Here is a 16628-nt window from a genome sequence, read left to right as displayed (position 1 = left end):
TGGACGTTCAACTATGACAACAAAAATGATCTTGAACTTACTTCTCATAGCTTTGTTTGCCAGCATGAAATGGCCCACCTTCAAACTAATAAACAGATACCTGCAGTTATACATCTACCCACTTATACAGTATTGTAATTTTACATGTTATACCTTCATTAAACATTTGTGGACTCTCAGTAGCTAACTGACAATTTATATACAGCTACATAAGTAATCAGGACCAAAACGTTCAAGATTAGCTCTCTACAGTTCTACTAAAAAGTGACAGCTATGATTTTTAATTGAATGTGAATGCTTTCCATTAGGAGAAATGGTTTCAGTGGCCATATAAGAGCAGTACTGTCATTCATTATGGGGATACCAGTGGTAAAAACTGGCCTCTTCAAAAGCACCTCCGTAGTCTTTGAGACGGGTATATATCTGTCCCCGCCTATAAAAGAAAGGTCATTTCCATTTTGTTTTAATGATAATAACCAGGGCTGGAAAGTCATTCTTTAACACATGGAAGCAGAGAAAAGTTCCATCCTTTAATCTGCACCAACCTCATTGAGCCTCATGTAACACACACTGGATTTTTGTTGTTAAAATGAGGTACCATTAATTTTGAGTTACAGATCACTAAGGAGGGCATGGTGGCGCAGCAGGTTTGGCCTGTGCCTGCTCTTGGGTGGGTCTGGGGTTTGAGTCATGTGTGAGGTGCCTTGGGGCGGACTAGCATCCTGTCCTGTGTCCCCCCCTCCAGCTTTGCGCCTTGTGTTGCCAGGTTAGGCTCTGGTTCGCCGCAACCTCATATGGAACAAGTTGTTTCAGTCTGTGTGTGTGTGTCTTAGATCACTAAATATCCAATTTACCATGGACTATAGGTATACAGTATGTATATAGTTAGTTGTCTTTGTTCATCTCTTTGCACCCATGCTACAAACCTTCTGCTACACATACATATGGATAGACCTTCATTTAGAAAAAACATTAAAGTTTGCTGACATTTAGCAAACATCGTATAGCTTCTTACACAGTCATTGAGCTTGTGAAAGTGTATGCAAAGATTTTCATAAAGCCCAAAAAAGAAAAAACTTGGGTTAGTAGCCCTTCGTGGCTAGACATGGAGCAGGGAGTGCAGATAGTTTTAGATAAATGGAAGAGAGTTTAAATTCAGACACCCTCACTTCTGCTAGAGGTGCACAGCTGTCTAGTTTCGTTCCACACTTTTAATCTGAAAACTCACTTGACCGTCATTAAAGTCCCCCACCCCGATGTCTACAGATTGTTGGTAACTTCAACAAAAAGGTTCCGATGTAAAGGCTGGCAAAATTTTATATATTTTCAGTAGGCTGGCAATGGCAAACCATTAGTAACCGTAAATAAGCCATTGGGCAGGTGCTTGGCGTACACCGACATTCCCACACTGCCGTGTGGAGAAGTAGGAGAATCACTCAGGGTGGTGTGTGTCTGCTCTAGAGTACAGGACGAGCAGATGAGCCATAAAACACTTCTGATGAGGCGCTCAGACACAATGGAGGGTATTGCTTTCCCTCGGAGCGATTCATCACTGTTTAACAATGTAACCCGGCGCACAGCGGGAGTGATGGGACCTGGAAAGCCTCTAATTCAGGGTCCCGATCGAAATGATCCGTCTCAGAAGGGAGGCTTTGTGAAGCACTGCTCTATAAATGTCCATGCCCCCACCCTACCCCAAACAAATAAATAAAGCCATGGTCATTGTGGGAAAGTGTTTAAACAAAATTACATACATCACATAATTCATAGAAAAGGCCAGTCTACCCAAATTTCCCAGCGCAGTTATTTCCACGTGCTAATTCTGCGCAAGCATCATGTAAGTAAAATTACCCGATGAGGCAACACCAAGAGGCGCACAGACAGAGCTTGGAGCCAAGAAGTTTCCACCAGACTCCGTAATCACACTCTCACCACGCACACGTGTGAGCCGGAGCATCTGTACGACTGCGGGTGGGCCGTCGCCGGCCAAGTTAAGACGCCGCACGCTTCTGAGGGACGCGAACCCCCGAGGCACATCTTTCACACCTCCGGGCCCCACCAGTCTTTCCAGGTGGTGAGCAGGTGAACACACTTGGCAAGGGAAGGCTGTTCAGTCTGTCGCCAAAGGCAACTGTACAGAAACTGCCTCATGAAAGCAGAAGACTTCTACATATTTTTAAATAGTCAAATTAAAGACAAAGGAGAATAGTGCTCGCAGTCGGTGACTGAAGTGACTTATATGTAAAGATATGAGAATCAATAAAAAAAAAAAAAAAAAAAAAACCATTGCGAGAAGCAGAAACAGACAGATGGAAGAGGCCCTCCATCACGTCGCATCGCTCGCTACAGAAAGTTTCAAAGGCACATTCTTTGGACATCACCGGACAACCTCCCCCCACTAAATTTGAGCCATGACAAAAAGTCCTTAGTTACACAATTTAAAAAAAATGGACACAAGATAAAATTTGACCCAAGAAGTGGAAGCATCATACGTGCAATAGGAGAGGGCTCATTTCTACATGTACTGGTGCTTCACACTGGATATTTATTCCACTTTTTTTTTTCCCCATCCACTCTATTGGAGCTAACATACAACACAGATTTCTAAAGGTTATGGGTCAGAAGCTCTCTCTCTCTCGCTCTCTCTCACAGAAAGCTTCAGCTACAGTTTCATGGGATAGGGGGAGATGGAAGACAGTATGTGGACAAGTCTTCCTGCATGATCCTGGGCATCAAACCAACCCAGAATTTCGCTGACGTCTCAAAGCTGATGGAAGTAGACATGGAGCTCCTTCCAAAGCACTAAGAAAGTTTCTGACAAGATTGAACATGCACTTGTAGGGTTCTGATGGGGCTTCGAGATTTGGAATTTTACAAGCCACATCAACTCCGTTCCCAAATAGTGGCACCTGGTACATTAATAGCTAACCAAAGCCTAAGTGCTGCTTTGACAGCATGAGGACGGGATCACACAAGGTGACTGCAGGTTTGGAAAGTAGTTCTAGTTAGACGCAAAACCTTGAATGCACCAGCCGAAGGCAGAGCTTAAGCGATTACAGATTCGCAGGAACTTGTGAACGTCAGCCAAGGCCGATGACATTACAACACTCATTGGATGTGGGACACGTCGAGAATGGGGCGTAAAGATTCATTAAACCAATACTTCGACCGGGGGGCAGGGAAAGTTTGTTCCGGCGCTCCTCAAACAAACCAGTGATTTCACAAGTTTCACTGGCTACTGCACACTTTACCTCTGGTCCCGAATGCCGCCGAGCCATTAAAATGAAGAGCTGGGAGGAGGAAGTGCGTGGAAAATATATCATACATCACTTTACAACCACAAGACCCTTTCAGCAGCGCTTCCTTGGGCCATTTGCAATGCTAACAGGATGCAAGCAAGCCCAAAGAAAAATTAAAAAGGTAAGCAGTTAGTCTGCCAGAGATCTTCTAATTCGCAATGCATTATGGACAAAGGCCAGAATATATTTTCTTGGATGCACAACTACACCCTTTTGAAGTATGAGAGCTGTATGCAAAGGACTTTTAATACTAAACACACAACATGGAGTGCTCCAAACTGCTCATTAAACAATCAGGTTGTAGGAGAACAGCAGGTGATCTTCAACGTGGGGCGCCGGCTCGATGCCGCGCTCTGCCAACTCATCGTGGAAGGCAACGCGACGTACGTGCGCTCGTGACTGATGGGCTATTTTTTGCACAGTTCTATTTCTGACGGAGGAAAGTTAGACCAACCTGACCTCAGGCAGGGTGTTCCAGTATATCTATATCGGTATTGAAAAAGGGGAAACAATCCGTCTTTGTGCTCTTTTACAGAACCAGAACAATTTCACTAAACCTCAGTCTAGTGGCATTTACTTTCCATGCTGAGTCACTGTATGCAGTTTGGGCTGCAGTCTAGTTCGACTAAAGGTGCTTAAAACAGAAATTTCTTATATCATCATCATGATAATAACCATTACCACTTCTGACACTACTAACATTGTTCTTGTAATTGACATGAAGTAATTTTTATCTTGACCTCTAATGATATGAAATCCTACAATTATGAATCATATCAACTGTTCTTGCCACCTGAAACAAATCTCACCTCAACTTTATGGTAATTTGTTTTCTCTTGTATCCTGTAGATGTGTTTCGAAGGGTCTGATCAAGTGGAATGCCTCTTTTTCATGCCCAATTTGCCTGTAACACTGAGGCCTTTTCCTCAAACTCTTTTTAAATCCTTCTGTGAAACAAGTTGTCACTGTATTCACTCCACTGTGAAGAGCCATTATTCTTCTGAGCATCAAACAACTGAAACTAGTGAACTGCTTCCGTGAATATCAATTTCTGGCTGATGGTTGAAGCTTAAATAACCGATAAGGCGCATAGGGCAAAAGCATCTGCCAGGAAACTAAACATAAAAAATTAAAATTTGCAAAATCAATAAAAATTTGCTATTGCAAAGAAAATGAACATGTGAAACACTATAATATATTATCATGCATCTCTTCTCTTTACCTCGCAGTGACTGCCTGTAATTGCCTGTATAAAGTCCAACACTAGTTACAGCCAACAAGACCATCAGATCTGAACCCCTAACCCTACAGGACCTGACCGTTCCCTTCAGTACAGAAAGCACTGCACCCATCCATCTGATCGTTTGACGATCCCACACACAAGAGGTCAAAATCAAAAGCCCAAAGGATCTCCATTCTGTCACCAACGTGGTGCATGAGCTCCCTCCATCTCCCAAAGCTGCTGAATCCCTTTTCAGATTCAAGAGGGTCTCAAAACACCTCCTTCAGACGTGTTCCTCATCTGAGCTCCTGTCCGCTCCATAAATTTACAGAACATTATTTGTTACAAGTACCTTTGTATTTCCTCTCAATTCTACAAACTGGCCGTTTTCATAGTCGTGTTGTATCTGTAGTGCCTTTGTAAAATGCACATTTGTTTATTCAGAGATGCAAGTGAGTGTTGAGAAAAGCACCCGCTAGATGAATAGATGTAAACGTATAGGAGCCCGGCCACATTTCATTCCCAGCGTCACACTGCCAGAGTGCGATTTGTCCCATGACGTCAGTCTTGGAAACCCCTGGCTCACTTTGATGGACAGAAAGAATAGGTGCACTTGAAATACTAAAAGCACACTCATTGTTATTTCGAGTGTCAGTGCTCTTCAAAGCCTTCGCCCAACATGCTGGGGGGAAGGAGATGAAAGCGGGCTTTGCAAACCTTGAAGTGCATGAAGCGCTTGCTGGCAATGGCGAGGACCGGAGAGGGAGCCGGCCTAGGGAAGGACTCCAAGACGAAAAATTAGTAAACATGCCACCTCTGCTTGGCGTCCATTAGAAACATTCACACGGACAACGGGCTGTTTGCGCTGCGGAGTTGCAGCCGAGCATTGACAAACACAAGGCCTCGTGTTGAGCTTCCGCTGCCATTTCTGCAGACGAGGGTCGCTTTGCGCTTTTCGAAAATGTGGCCCCACTTTTACGGGCCAGATTTCAGTCTTGCTGTGAATATTCACGGCTGATTTAACTCCAAACCACTGTCGATCCTTCCTAAGAACAGCAGGGAAAAAGCAGAACAAACACTCCATTTGGGCAATGACAACGGTAGACTGGTCGGTCAACCTTTGCCTACCTCCTGGTACAGAAGCTGAAGTCAGCACAGCATCAGCACTGGGAAAAAACTGCTACACTGTGTGTGTGTGTGTGTGTGTGTGTGTGTGTGTGTGTGTGCACGTGTGTGTGTGTGCTCACAGACAATTACAGGCTATTCAGCCCCATCTCAAGTTGCCTGTTAGTTCTGAAGGATTCCAGGGCTTCTGTCCACGCTACAAAACGCCCCCTAAGGCCCAATAGGAGATTTCTATAAAACATCCCTTTAGCCTCCTACGACCAAGTCCACAAACAAAGCCTTTTCGCTGTGCCCTCATAAGACTTTGGTTTGAAGCCCGGAATCAACCCTACCGCTCTGCTCGGGGCCTTTCAGAGTGCTTTTATAGCCCTTTGAAAATAGAGCCGCCAAAACTGAGTGCAATATTCCAGCTCGGACAAACTGCACTGGTGCACTTTATAACTTCACCGCTTCTGATTTAAACCAAATACTCGTCACCAAGTCTCCAAGCAGTGGCTCTGCATTTTTATGGCTTTGGCAATGTTAGCTACCTGTACAAAATTCCCTCTCTCTCAGAATCGACAAAGTAACTCACAAATATCTGCTGCTGACTGTAGCTCAAATAACCTGTAAAGTATTTATCAGAGTCCTCAGTTTGGCCAGGTCTTGCTACGCTGTCTTGTCATAGTGATTCCAGGCTGTTCTGCTACAAACAGCCTCTTCACTGATCTTCTCAATACATCTGCAATGGCGTCTTCAACTAAGAGCTGCATCTCTTTACCCTTTCTACATAAGCTCTAACTTCATTCATCTCCCACCACTAGCTTCCTGTAGCTCCCCATATCAAGTTGAAAACACTGGTTACAGCCTACAAAAACCATCGATGGATCTGCGTCCCAATACCTACAGGAGCTGATGACACATTCACACTACGCTCCAGCAAGAGCTCTTCCACCCCTGGCTGTGTGGGGGTCCTACTAACAAGGATCAAAAATTAAAAGCCAAAAGTTCTCATTTCTGTCTCCAATGTGATGGAATAAGCTCCCACTGTCCCTCAGAGCTGTTGAATCCCTTTGAACCTACTCGAACGATGAACCTCGGTGCAGCAAGTGGTAGGTAAGAAACTAGGTTTGCTTGAGACTTTCATGTCTGCAGCTAAGTCTCCTCCTCTTAGTGTAATGCATAAATTGTACTTGTGCTGATGTGCGCGTCGCTCTGGACAAAAGCGTCTGCTAAATGAATAAATGTAAATGAACGTTCAAGGTCCTCAAAACATATTTTGGCCCCAGATCTCCCATGGTATACCTGTTCTATAAGCCCTCACTTATCCATTTAAACAAAAACTTGCTCCCTATCAATCCAATATACAATTATTTTTCTAAAGTAAGCTGGCAAAAACGGTGCCATTGGGCTAAGTGACAATACTTTCAGTTGTATGGTGCTTTGCAGAAAAGCATCTGCTAGATGAATAACTGTAGTTATACACAGCCCTATTCAGAAGCTTGAGTAGAGCTGGGCATCATCTGTATGGAACAAATTGGGCAGTGAAGGAAAAGAAACATAATACACAAGAGACAGGAAAACATGTGGGCTCATTTCCACAAACATATTCACCAAAACACTCAGGAAAATATACTTTCCAACAAGTGGACTCAGTTTCCACTGATGCTGCAATACCCATACTGTAATGCACATGAGATTCCAGGCATAACCAGGGGATCCAGGTTGACGCTCCTCTATGATGCCGTGTGCTCCCTCCGTAAAAATCGGCTTTGGAAACCCCACATGGGGAACATCAGACTTACTGGCTTACGATTTGCTGAATTCACTCATCTTTATATGGATATTACACAATCCTTTTTTGCCCTCACCTATTTCACCTGGTGTTAATGACTGTACAAAGAGATATAAGGGGTTTCTGCATTATCCCTCTAACCTCTTCAAACCCTTGGAAATGGTCCATCGGGCCCCTCTGATTTACTTGACTTCATCTTTTCAAGTGCATATATATCTTTTTATTTCAGTTGTATCCACTCAGTCCTGGTCCCCAGGGTCTATTAATATCCACTTCACCGGTGAAGTGCTTGATTAAATTAAATTTTGAAAAAGAAAAAAAAAAAAGCTATGGATATCTGCTGTGCCTCTTACCTCTTTGCTATCTTTAACACACCACTCCTGCTCAGACTTCTCTTTTCCTGCTATTACAGCAAAGGCGGCTTTAAGGATCACCTACAGTCCCCTGGGCCATCTTCATTTCAAAAGCTTGCTCAGCCACCCCGATCCCCTCTTTAAGCCTTGGCACACATGTGACTGGGCTAATTAATCTGTTAAATAAAGACAAAACCCCAATGTAGAGACTCCAGGAACACATTGACAGTTCCAAGCTCATTTGGGGCGTTTCACAGGCTCCGCCCCATCCTGGCAGATGCTGAAACAAGAGTGTTGCAAACAAAATTAACACTATTCTTCCTAATTTAATGTTCAATGTACCATAAGATGGCTTGAATAAAACATGCAGTTTAGACCCAACAGGACCGAAAAAACAGCGCCGTACCTTTCTGGCTGAATAAGAGGCAGTAATGGCGGCAAGGCAGCAGAACTCGTACAGTGAATTACGGTGATGTACAACGCATCATATCAATATTGCACAAGCGTCAAGCATCTGAAATTACATTTTGATTTATGAAATGCCTCAATGCAGCCGTTATTCCAGGCAATGTATTTACAGAAATAATTTGGAGGGGGGAATATTCACTTGTTTCACCCCAGAAACACAAATCAGGAGTACAATTACACTCCTTTATGATCCATAAACTCCGGGATTTCTGTATTATAGGTTTGTTTTCTTCTTTACTAACGCTATCAGTAATTCAACTGGCAGCAATATGCTCGGTTTTTCTTGCCGCAGCGTGTGGCTTCCATAATAGGGCAGAAACATAGAAATTAGCTTTTAAGACAACACACCAGTTAACGGGTATTTCTCTCTTGAGTATTTATACAACGGATAAGAAGCTCTACATGAACAGCCTATGTGCACCATTTGAGGGAGGGAAATATCACTGTCATCTCTATTATCAAGAGCAGAAAACTTACACTGTACATAGGTACGTGATTTTGAAAGAAACTTGAGAGAAGGAAAAATGATGAGATGACATCTTATCCTGAGTAAGAGCACTGGTTTTTAGAGGAGGATTCAGTGACCTGGGGATACAAAAATGGTTCACTGCAGCAATGTCTTCGGACATGTAAACGCACACAGATTGATCCAGGTTCGAATCCATGTCAAAATGGTGCTGTGTGGCACCAGCACTACCTTCTGTGCAGTCTCACAATCCTTTTTTATAAAAGCACAAAACCTTCGTTGGCAAGATGACTATTAGACACATCCAGAGTGTAGTGTGAATTATTTACATTAGCTGCAAGATCTGCTTGTAGAAAAGTAAAGAACATTTTTGTACAACATTTTTGAAAGCGTTTTGTTATGAGTTAATATCCTGCTCACCCATCATGTAGAACAACTTTTCTGAAGAGAGCTGTCAAGGCTTGAAGAAGTGAACAACGGGACTACCACTGGACGCACGCACACAAACCAAACATCTCTAACACTTCCATGGTCTATAACGCAGTCTGACCATGGTACAGGTCTTTTATTTGACATACCACACAGGTCTATTGTCACCACAGTACAATGCCCAAGAAGGAGATGCTGTGGTACTTGGACCCCCAGAGTTTTGTTTTTTCCCTTTCTTTGCAGTTGAACTATCACCTGCTTTACTCCATAGGCAAGTAACTTATTAGTAACATTGCATCATTTACAGTAACTGTTCAGTGCTCTGACTGGTGTGAAGAGCTCTTTATAAACAAACTGAAATGGAACAGCTTTGATATGGAACGAAGGCTAGGTATAAATTACTTGTAAAACAGCTCTATAAAAAATAATTGATTCATTATTTTTTACAGCAGACAGTAAAAATGTAATGATGAAGGGGGCTGTTTTGGGGCATTTTTTCCCCCCCCACAAATGTAGACAAGTCATCCATCTCAGCACCGTGTGACCAATAACCTGGCCAACACGCCTCTGGAATTACGCAACGGACAAACTCCACACGTCACATAAAGTTTACACGAGCTGGAGAGCTGAAAAACAGTGCGGCAGGGACAAAACAGCCTGGAATATTCCTGATCTCGGGCAACTTTAGAGCTTGCAGTGAAAATCTGCATGGATCCAGCAGCATGAGAAGACTTGTGAAGCACTGCCCTTGGACCTCAAGGACACGCTGAGGAAGTGGTCCCGCCACTCCGGCGAAAACAAACAGCCTGAGCTGCTGCAGCCTGAGCGCCGAGGCAACATCAAAAGCCCGAGTTCGACCTGCGTTATGGTAATCGTGGTATCAAAAAGACAACAGAATAAGCAAGTCTGCACTAAAAGAAAGAAACAAACAGCCCTGCACACAGAACAAATACCTGATCTGCAGAATTCTTACATTTACTCATTATAGATGGACAGATCATAGTTTTAAAGGATGGGAGAAGGATGGGGGGGGGGGGGATTCCACCCAAGTTGTATATGACATTTTGTGAAGCTTCTTTCTAAAAACACAAATTTACAGGCCAGGCACAATATAATTAAGTTCAGTTCACATTTTTGTTTATAGGGCAGGTTAACGGCATGTTTTCCCCACATAAGGGTGTAATAAGCACACAAGAGACCCAGCATCCACGTATGGAACAGTTGTTTATACTGAATATTCATATCACTGTTACGCCAGCAAACAAGTTGCCTCCTTGTTAATTGCAATTCTGCCTTAATGAGAAGCCTTTCCAAAGTAAGATCCCTGGTACGGTGTGAACCAGCAAACGTCAAACTGCAGGAGAGACCGTCACGTTCTTTTCAAATGGAAACTGGCCAGAGTAAAGTTCATGCAAACAAGAAGTTTACATAACCCACCCCACCCCACACACACTGGGCAAAACCTCTAATTCTTAAACAGTATCTTTGCAAGATGTATATTTTAGACTTATTTTTGTAACAGTGTTTAAAAACAGACATTCGGTAAATGCCAGGTGTGGGTGAAGCTTTTGCTGTCCGCAGTGCACTTTAAACTGGTGCCCCTGTAATTTCCGAGACAATGAGCCAACTGGCGTCGTGGTCCGCGGGTCAGTGGCTGCGGTCAGAGGCACAAGGACACCCCCGGAACCCAGAACTAAATTAGGTTCGTGGGGAAACTAAAGGCAACTTATTCCATGGACAGAGAAGCACGCCACAAGGCCACCAATGACTGACCTTGGCCACTTTGAATAGGCCTCCAAAGCGATCCTGTACAGTCAGAGAAATGAACCGTGCCTGCAAAGGGAAGGACATCATGCCGATGACACGTTCATAGGGTCTTCTGCTGCAGAGCTCTATGAACCCTCAGAACCATGTCAACAGCATCTAATTTAATCTGGGGGGGGAGTTAAATTCTGCAATTAAAAAAAAACTAATAATTCATACTGGAAGTTCTTTCTGATGTTGCTCTTTGAAAGAACTACTCATCTTGGTAGGGAAACTACTGTTTAATGTAGCCACCTTTTTCTTTTTTTTTTTTTTTTTTAAATACAGCAGTAAACTGTGTGGCAGGTCTGGTAGTGCTGGTATCTCACTTCTCTTGGGCTGCAAATTCAGATGTAGGTTCATATCTGGCTCAGTCTGTGTGAAGTTTGCATGTTCTCCCCATCTTCATGTAAGTTTACTCCAGCACTGTGCAGTCGGAAGCAATTACAGGGTTACTGGAGTCGGGGGGGAAGTACCAACTTCGACTAAATGTACCGTGTATGTCGGCATAAAAGTCAATCTGGTGCATAAGTCGACCCCCAAAAATTAGAGGTGTGATATAGGTTTCGGCCTATATTTGGCAGCTAAGTTGACCCCCCAAAATAATGTGCAACTTTTGGGCTGTGCTGTGGAGTCAGAAGTAATTAGACTCCAGGCCACAGATTTATAACATACACCGTTAGAGTTTTAATAAATATGAATTTGTTAGAAAGACACACACACACACACACACACACACACACACACACACACACACACACACACACACAGAGTCTGAACCGCTTGTCCCATACGGGGTCACGGGGAGCCGGACCCTAGCCCGGCAATGCAGGGCGTAAGGCTGGAGGGGGAGGGAACACACCCAGGACGGGACACCAGTCCATCACAAGGCACCCCAAGCGGGACTCGAACCCCAAGCCCACCAGAGAGCAGGACCCGGGCCAACCCACTGCGCCACCGCGCCCCTGGAAAGAAACACATTCTGTGAATAGTAAGCAGAGCTGCATTACTGAAAACATTTGTGTCGTTTTAAAAGGCAAATATCTATCAGTGCAGCAGAGCATAAACAGGTTTCTTCTTTAGCGTGTCTACATGTGGAAATCCAACCGCCCAGCTATGTAGAGCAGAGCAAATCCAAACAAATTGTACGCCAGAAAAGCGGCCCGTCATGCGAGAAAGGTTCTGCAGACTAGATTCGCGATCCGAGATTGAGATTTATTCAACAGATGCACGTGTCAACAGCTTTACGGCACACAAAGTGGCCGGAATCGTCCCGACTGTCAATGCGGGAGTAGATATGAAAACCAATTTATATTCATTACATGCGTTGCGTTTCACATCAAGAAATGGCGACAGTAGCCAGCAGACACCCAACGGACAGGCTGCGTACAGTCACAGTACTTTCCTGTAAATCACACAAAGTTTTATACTCTTAAGTTACTGTTTGAGCCCAAAATCCAGACAAGACCCAAAATATTACTGAGAAGTAATCATACTGAACATTGATTATTAACCATTAATCCGCTGACACCTTCCTCCAAAGCAGCTGACAATGGTGGGTTTGTCTATTATGCTTTTTACAGCTAAGTAATTTTTACTCTGCAGCAGGAAATGAGATTTAAACTGATCTGCGACAACGTATAACAACTTATAAAGCTGTAAAGTTAAATGTACAATATTAACCTTACAGGAAGAACCATATTCCTAAAACCCAGAATCAGGCTGACAAACTGTAGTTTGTCCTTGACTTACAACCATCCAGCTGTCCAGTTAATTTCATATTATTTCTCAGTCAAGGTGTTTGGTTGTAACGCCCAAGGAGGAGCAGCTCCATGGGCTGTAAAACATAATCCACATTTTATTGTTGGGGTCGCAATCAGTGTTTGGGTGTTAAGCAGCGACTGCGTTTTGTCTAGAAAAACGGGGGGAGGGAAAGAGGAGGAAAAAAAAAAAAGCCTTCAGGTTACTTTTATTTACAATGGCTTGAAACAGAAAAAGCAACTATAAACAGTGAATTTAGAAATAAACGCATTTACAAATGGAAGTGAAAATAGTGTAGCGGGAAAACTAATTTTACTGCATGAAGCAGTCAACTTACGACAGGCTCCTCGGAACAGAACCTCATCGTACACAGCGAACTCCTGAATTCTTCATCTTACCAGGGTACTGTTGGTGTTGCAGAAGCAGGAGCAGTGTAATCACACTCTCTGCCATCACCGACACCCAGATGCCACAATTAAACTTTCTGCTCTGACAGCGAATGGGCTGGCAGCTCTCACCTGCACACTTGGTATTACACCATGGTAGAACGTCAGGTCACTTTCACCCAAGGCCAAATGGTCCCACAAAAGCTCTGTGCAATAAAGAATGGCTGCCTGGGACTTCTGGAAGTCCAATATTTGTGTCACGGTTTATTTTAAAGACTAATTATTGCTCCTCTGCCCTCATTCAACAATCTCCTAACAGAGCAGAGAATTTGCCCTCATCGAACAATTAGCGCCAGAATAAATCAAAGTGCGTTCGTGCTCAAAATTAATGGAAATGCATCACGCAGTCGTCCTCCTCGTAGCGCAGGCCACGCAATCAATTGCAATATGCTGGCGACCGAGGATATGCACGTCCATGGCCCGATTGAGCTGTCACCCCCATCGCTTCACAGGAATATGATCTCCACACAGAGCCCGTGTCCGGGAGAGCTGGCGATAGGGGGCGACGCAGTCGGAGATAAGTGTTTGGCTCTGGACGGTCACCCCCGACTCTCCACGTGAACTCCAGAGATAAGGAGGGCAATGTGCACCAGAACTGTGCGGCACTGTGTATAGAAAGGAGGAGAAGGAATATGAGATGAGGAGAGGGAGGAGTGATAGGAAAGAAGGATAAAAAAGAAGGGTGAAAAGAACAGGAGGAGGACTGAATGAAGAAAAATGAAGGGAGGAGGAGAGAAGTAAGAAGTACTACTAAAATATGCTTTGAAACATCATACTTCAACTTAAATATTTATACAAAATGTATTTATCTGTCACTGCTCTCCTAAGCAGGTGGCACAGCAAGTAGCACTGCTGTCTCACAGCACCTGGGTGGTGTGAGAGGAAGTGGGTTCGAGCCCCCCTCAGTCTGTGTGGAGTTTGCATGTTTTTCCTGTGTCTCTGTTGGTTTCTTCCAGGTGCTCTGGTTTCCTCCCAAAGATGAGCTATTCAGATTCACCCATAGTGTGTGACAGAGGGTCTGTTCAACTGATGTATGGATGAGTGACCCATTGTAAGTAGTGCATCTAGCAGTGTAAGTCACCACGGTGAATAAGGTATGTGGGCTGATAACACTACGGGAAAAGTGTCTAAATAAATGTAAGCGACTTACAACGTTAAGATGCTTATTCTTCACTTCCTATCCAGTATAATTTGTAACGTATCAACTCTGGGTAAATACCTTGATCAAGTGGTACAACAGCAGCAGGTGGGGATTTGAAGCTGTGACCTTAGAGTCCAAAGCTTTAACCACTATGCCACCTGCTGGCCCATATTCAAAAGCGATAAATCCTTCAAAATAACCATATTGGACCCCATCCAGTGTCGTTGAGCACTGACTCTGCAGCAAATGGGGGGGGTGGGGACTGGAACACATCAACTGCGGTTCAGTGGCATCTTTGTAAAACATGGGCATACAAAGCACCGTAGCACAAGTGGGTTCTGTGCCTGAAAGTGAGCTGGAGCAGAAGTGAACCGCAAGTCTGCGGCTGAACAGAAAACAGCGCACAGCAGGAGAAGAGGAGTGCAGAAACAGTGGTGCGGCATCCCACCACTAATGAGATATGGTGTGTGTTCGTTCCACTGAGGGGTATACATTACCTATAGTAAGTATTAAACATGAGGTGACACGTTACAAACCGTGCTTGTGGGCTCAGACATCTCTCTGGCCCTCTTAACAGCATTAGCGGGATATTCCGCCTCGTCGCTCATAAATATTACATGTTCTGGAGGGTGATCACACTGCAAAGGGAAACCGCAGCTCCCAGCAGGCCGAGCGCAACGTGCCATCGTGCGGCAGGAAGCCCGGGTTCCTGCAACGTGACCTCTTCGGGCTCGCGGTGCCACTCACTCAGTTTCCTGGCAGCTTCCAGGGCGGCGGACGGAGTTTCGGCCACGAAGAAGCGCTGTACCGTCACGCCGCTGTCCTGCATCAGCTTCTTGCTCTGGTACTCCTGTAGGTTGAGCCATCGCCTGGGATTCGACTGTAGCGACTGCATGGGGAGAGGGCGGGTTAAATGGGGAGGTAAGCACACTGGAACAGCATCTCAACCGTTTCATTTGTAATGGGTCCCTGTTCTGGGGCAGCAGGTGGCACAGTGGTCAGCGCTAAAATTTTACCTTTGAAGGAGCCAGGTTCAAATCCCACTGCCTGCTATTTTTATTTTTATATATATATATATATATATATATATATAAAAAAAAAAGTATTTCATGTCCAGAGATCACTGTGTGTGTGTGCACGTTTAAGTGAGACCAACCCTCCCACCAGCAAGAGGAGCACAAAGGGCAGTGTGCCCAAGGTGCTTTTGGGGCTTGTTGATGAGAAGTGGAAGGGTAACATGTGGGAGGAAGAGCTGTGCACCAACAACAGCTGCATCCAACACTTTCATCAAGTGAGTGAAGCGAAAACAGTGGAAGTTACACAGCTGTACAAATGGGTAAATAACCAAGTAAGTCTGGAGGACAGCACCAGCTAAAGAATGAATGTCAATGAAAGCGCACAGGATGCTATGAAGCCCGTTCTGATGAGTGGACTGACGGCACAGAGCCGCCGCCGCCCCCCCGGCACACAAAGCAACAGCTGGAGTCGACACCTGAGCGGAGGGGCAACTGGGTCCGCTGTGAAACGCAACTTTAATGCCACAAAGTCCCAGCATCCTGTGTGTGTGTGGCGTTCAGGAAAGAGATAATGGGAAAGACGGTGGAGCACCTGTCAGGGCGGAGAGCTGCAGTCATTTTTTATTTAGGTGCTCTGTGTATCAATGCGAATATGTCTATCTATACATGCGATTCAATACATTCCAGTGTGGGCCAGCTTACAGCACAGCTGTCATCTTCAGACCTGAAGGCCGCTGGTTCAAATCCTTCCCACTGCTGCAGTACTCTTACTCAAAGTACTCCGAATTACTACAGTAAAATGAGCCAGCTGTACAAATGGGTAAATAAGTAGCTTAGGGTTATAAGTCACTTTGGAGAATAGAAGCGCGGCCTGACATCAGCTAAATGTATACATTAGCATTATGTTCTTGTGTGCTGGGTACATGACCCTTCAGGCCACATGTTGGGCACCCCTGCACACCATGTTTTACAGTGGTGCCTGTAGGTACTTCTCAGCACGTGTGTAGTAAGCAGGTGAGCTGGACAGGACAAGGATATAACTCCTGGAAGAAGATCCAGAGGAGCCGGTGACTAGAACACACATGTACAGGACGACACCCTGGATCACGAACCCGGCGTGTGACGTGTCGGCACCTCTCCGCAACCGCAGGGTCCGCCTTTGATCCGTGACACATCCTTGCCCGCATATGAGAACGGCAGACGCGACCTTAGTAGGACTGAGAACGTGTTTAATTAATGGGAACAGGGAGGGTTCGCGCCCCGTCGACGGCCGGCCCACAGCGGCGCGCCGGGCAGCGGGAGCCCCAGCGGTCGTGTTAGCGACC

General features: G+C 44.8%; 1 protein-coding gene across 1 annotated transcript in view; it reads right to left on the bottom strand.

Moving 5' to 3' along the window:
• Window positions 1-16628, bottom strand: part of suclg2 (succinate-CoA ligase GDP-forming subunit beta) — an 89783-nt gene that overhangs the window by 55640 nt on the left and 17515 nt on the right. The window contains exon 2 of the mRNA XM_029247913.1: window positions 15035-15176. Within this exon, the coding sequence (XP_029103746.1) occupies window positions 15035-15176 (142 nt within the window). The remainder of the gene's footprint in view (window positions 1-15034; window positions 15177-16628) is intronic.

Source organism: Scleropages formosus, chromosome 22 (assembly GCF_900964775.1).
Source record: "Scleropages formosus chromosome 22, fSclFor1.1, whole genome shotgun sequence".
NCBI lineage: Eukaryota > Metazoa > Chordata > Actinopteri > Osteoglossiformes > Osteoglossidae > Scleropages > Scleropages formosus.
Note: the sequence above shows the minus strand (reverse complement) of the source record. Positions and strands in the feature narration are given on the sequence as shown.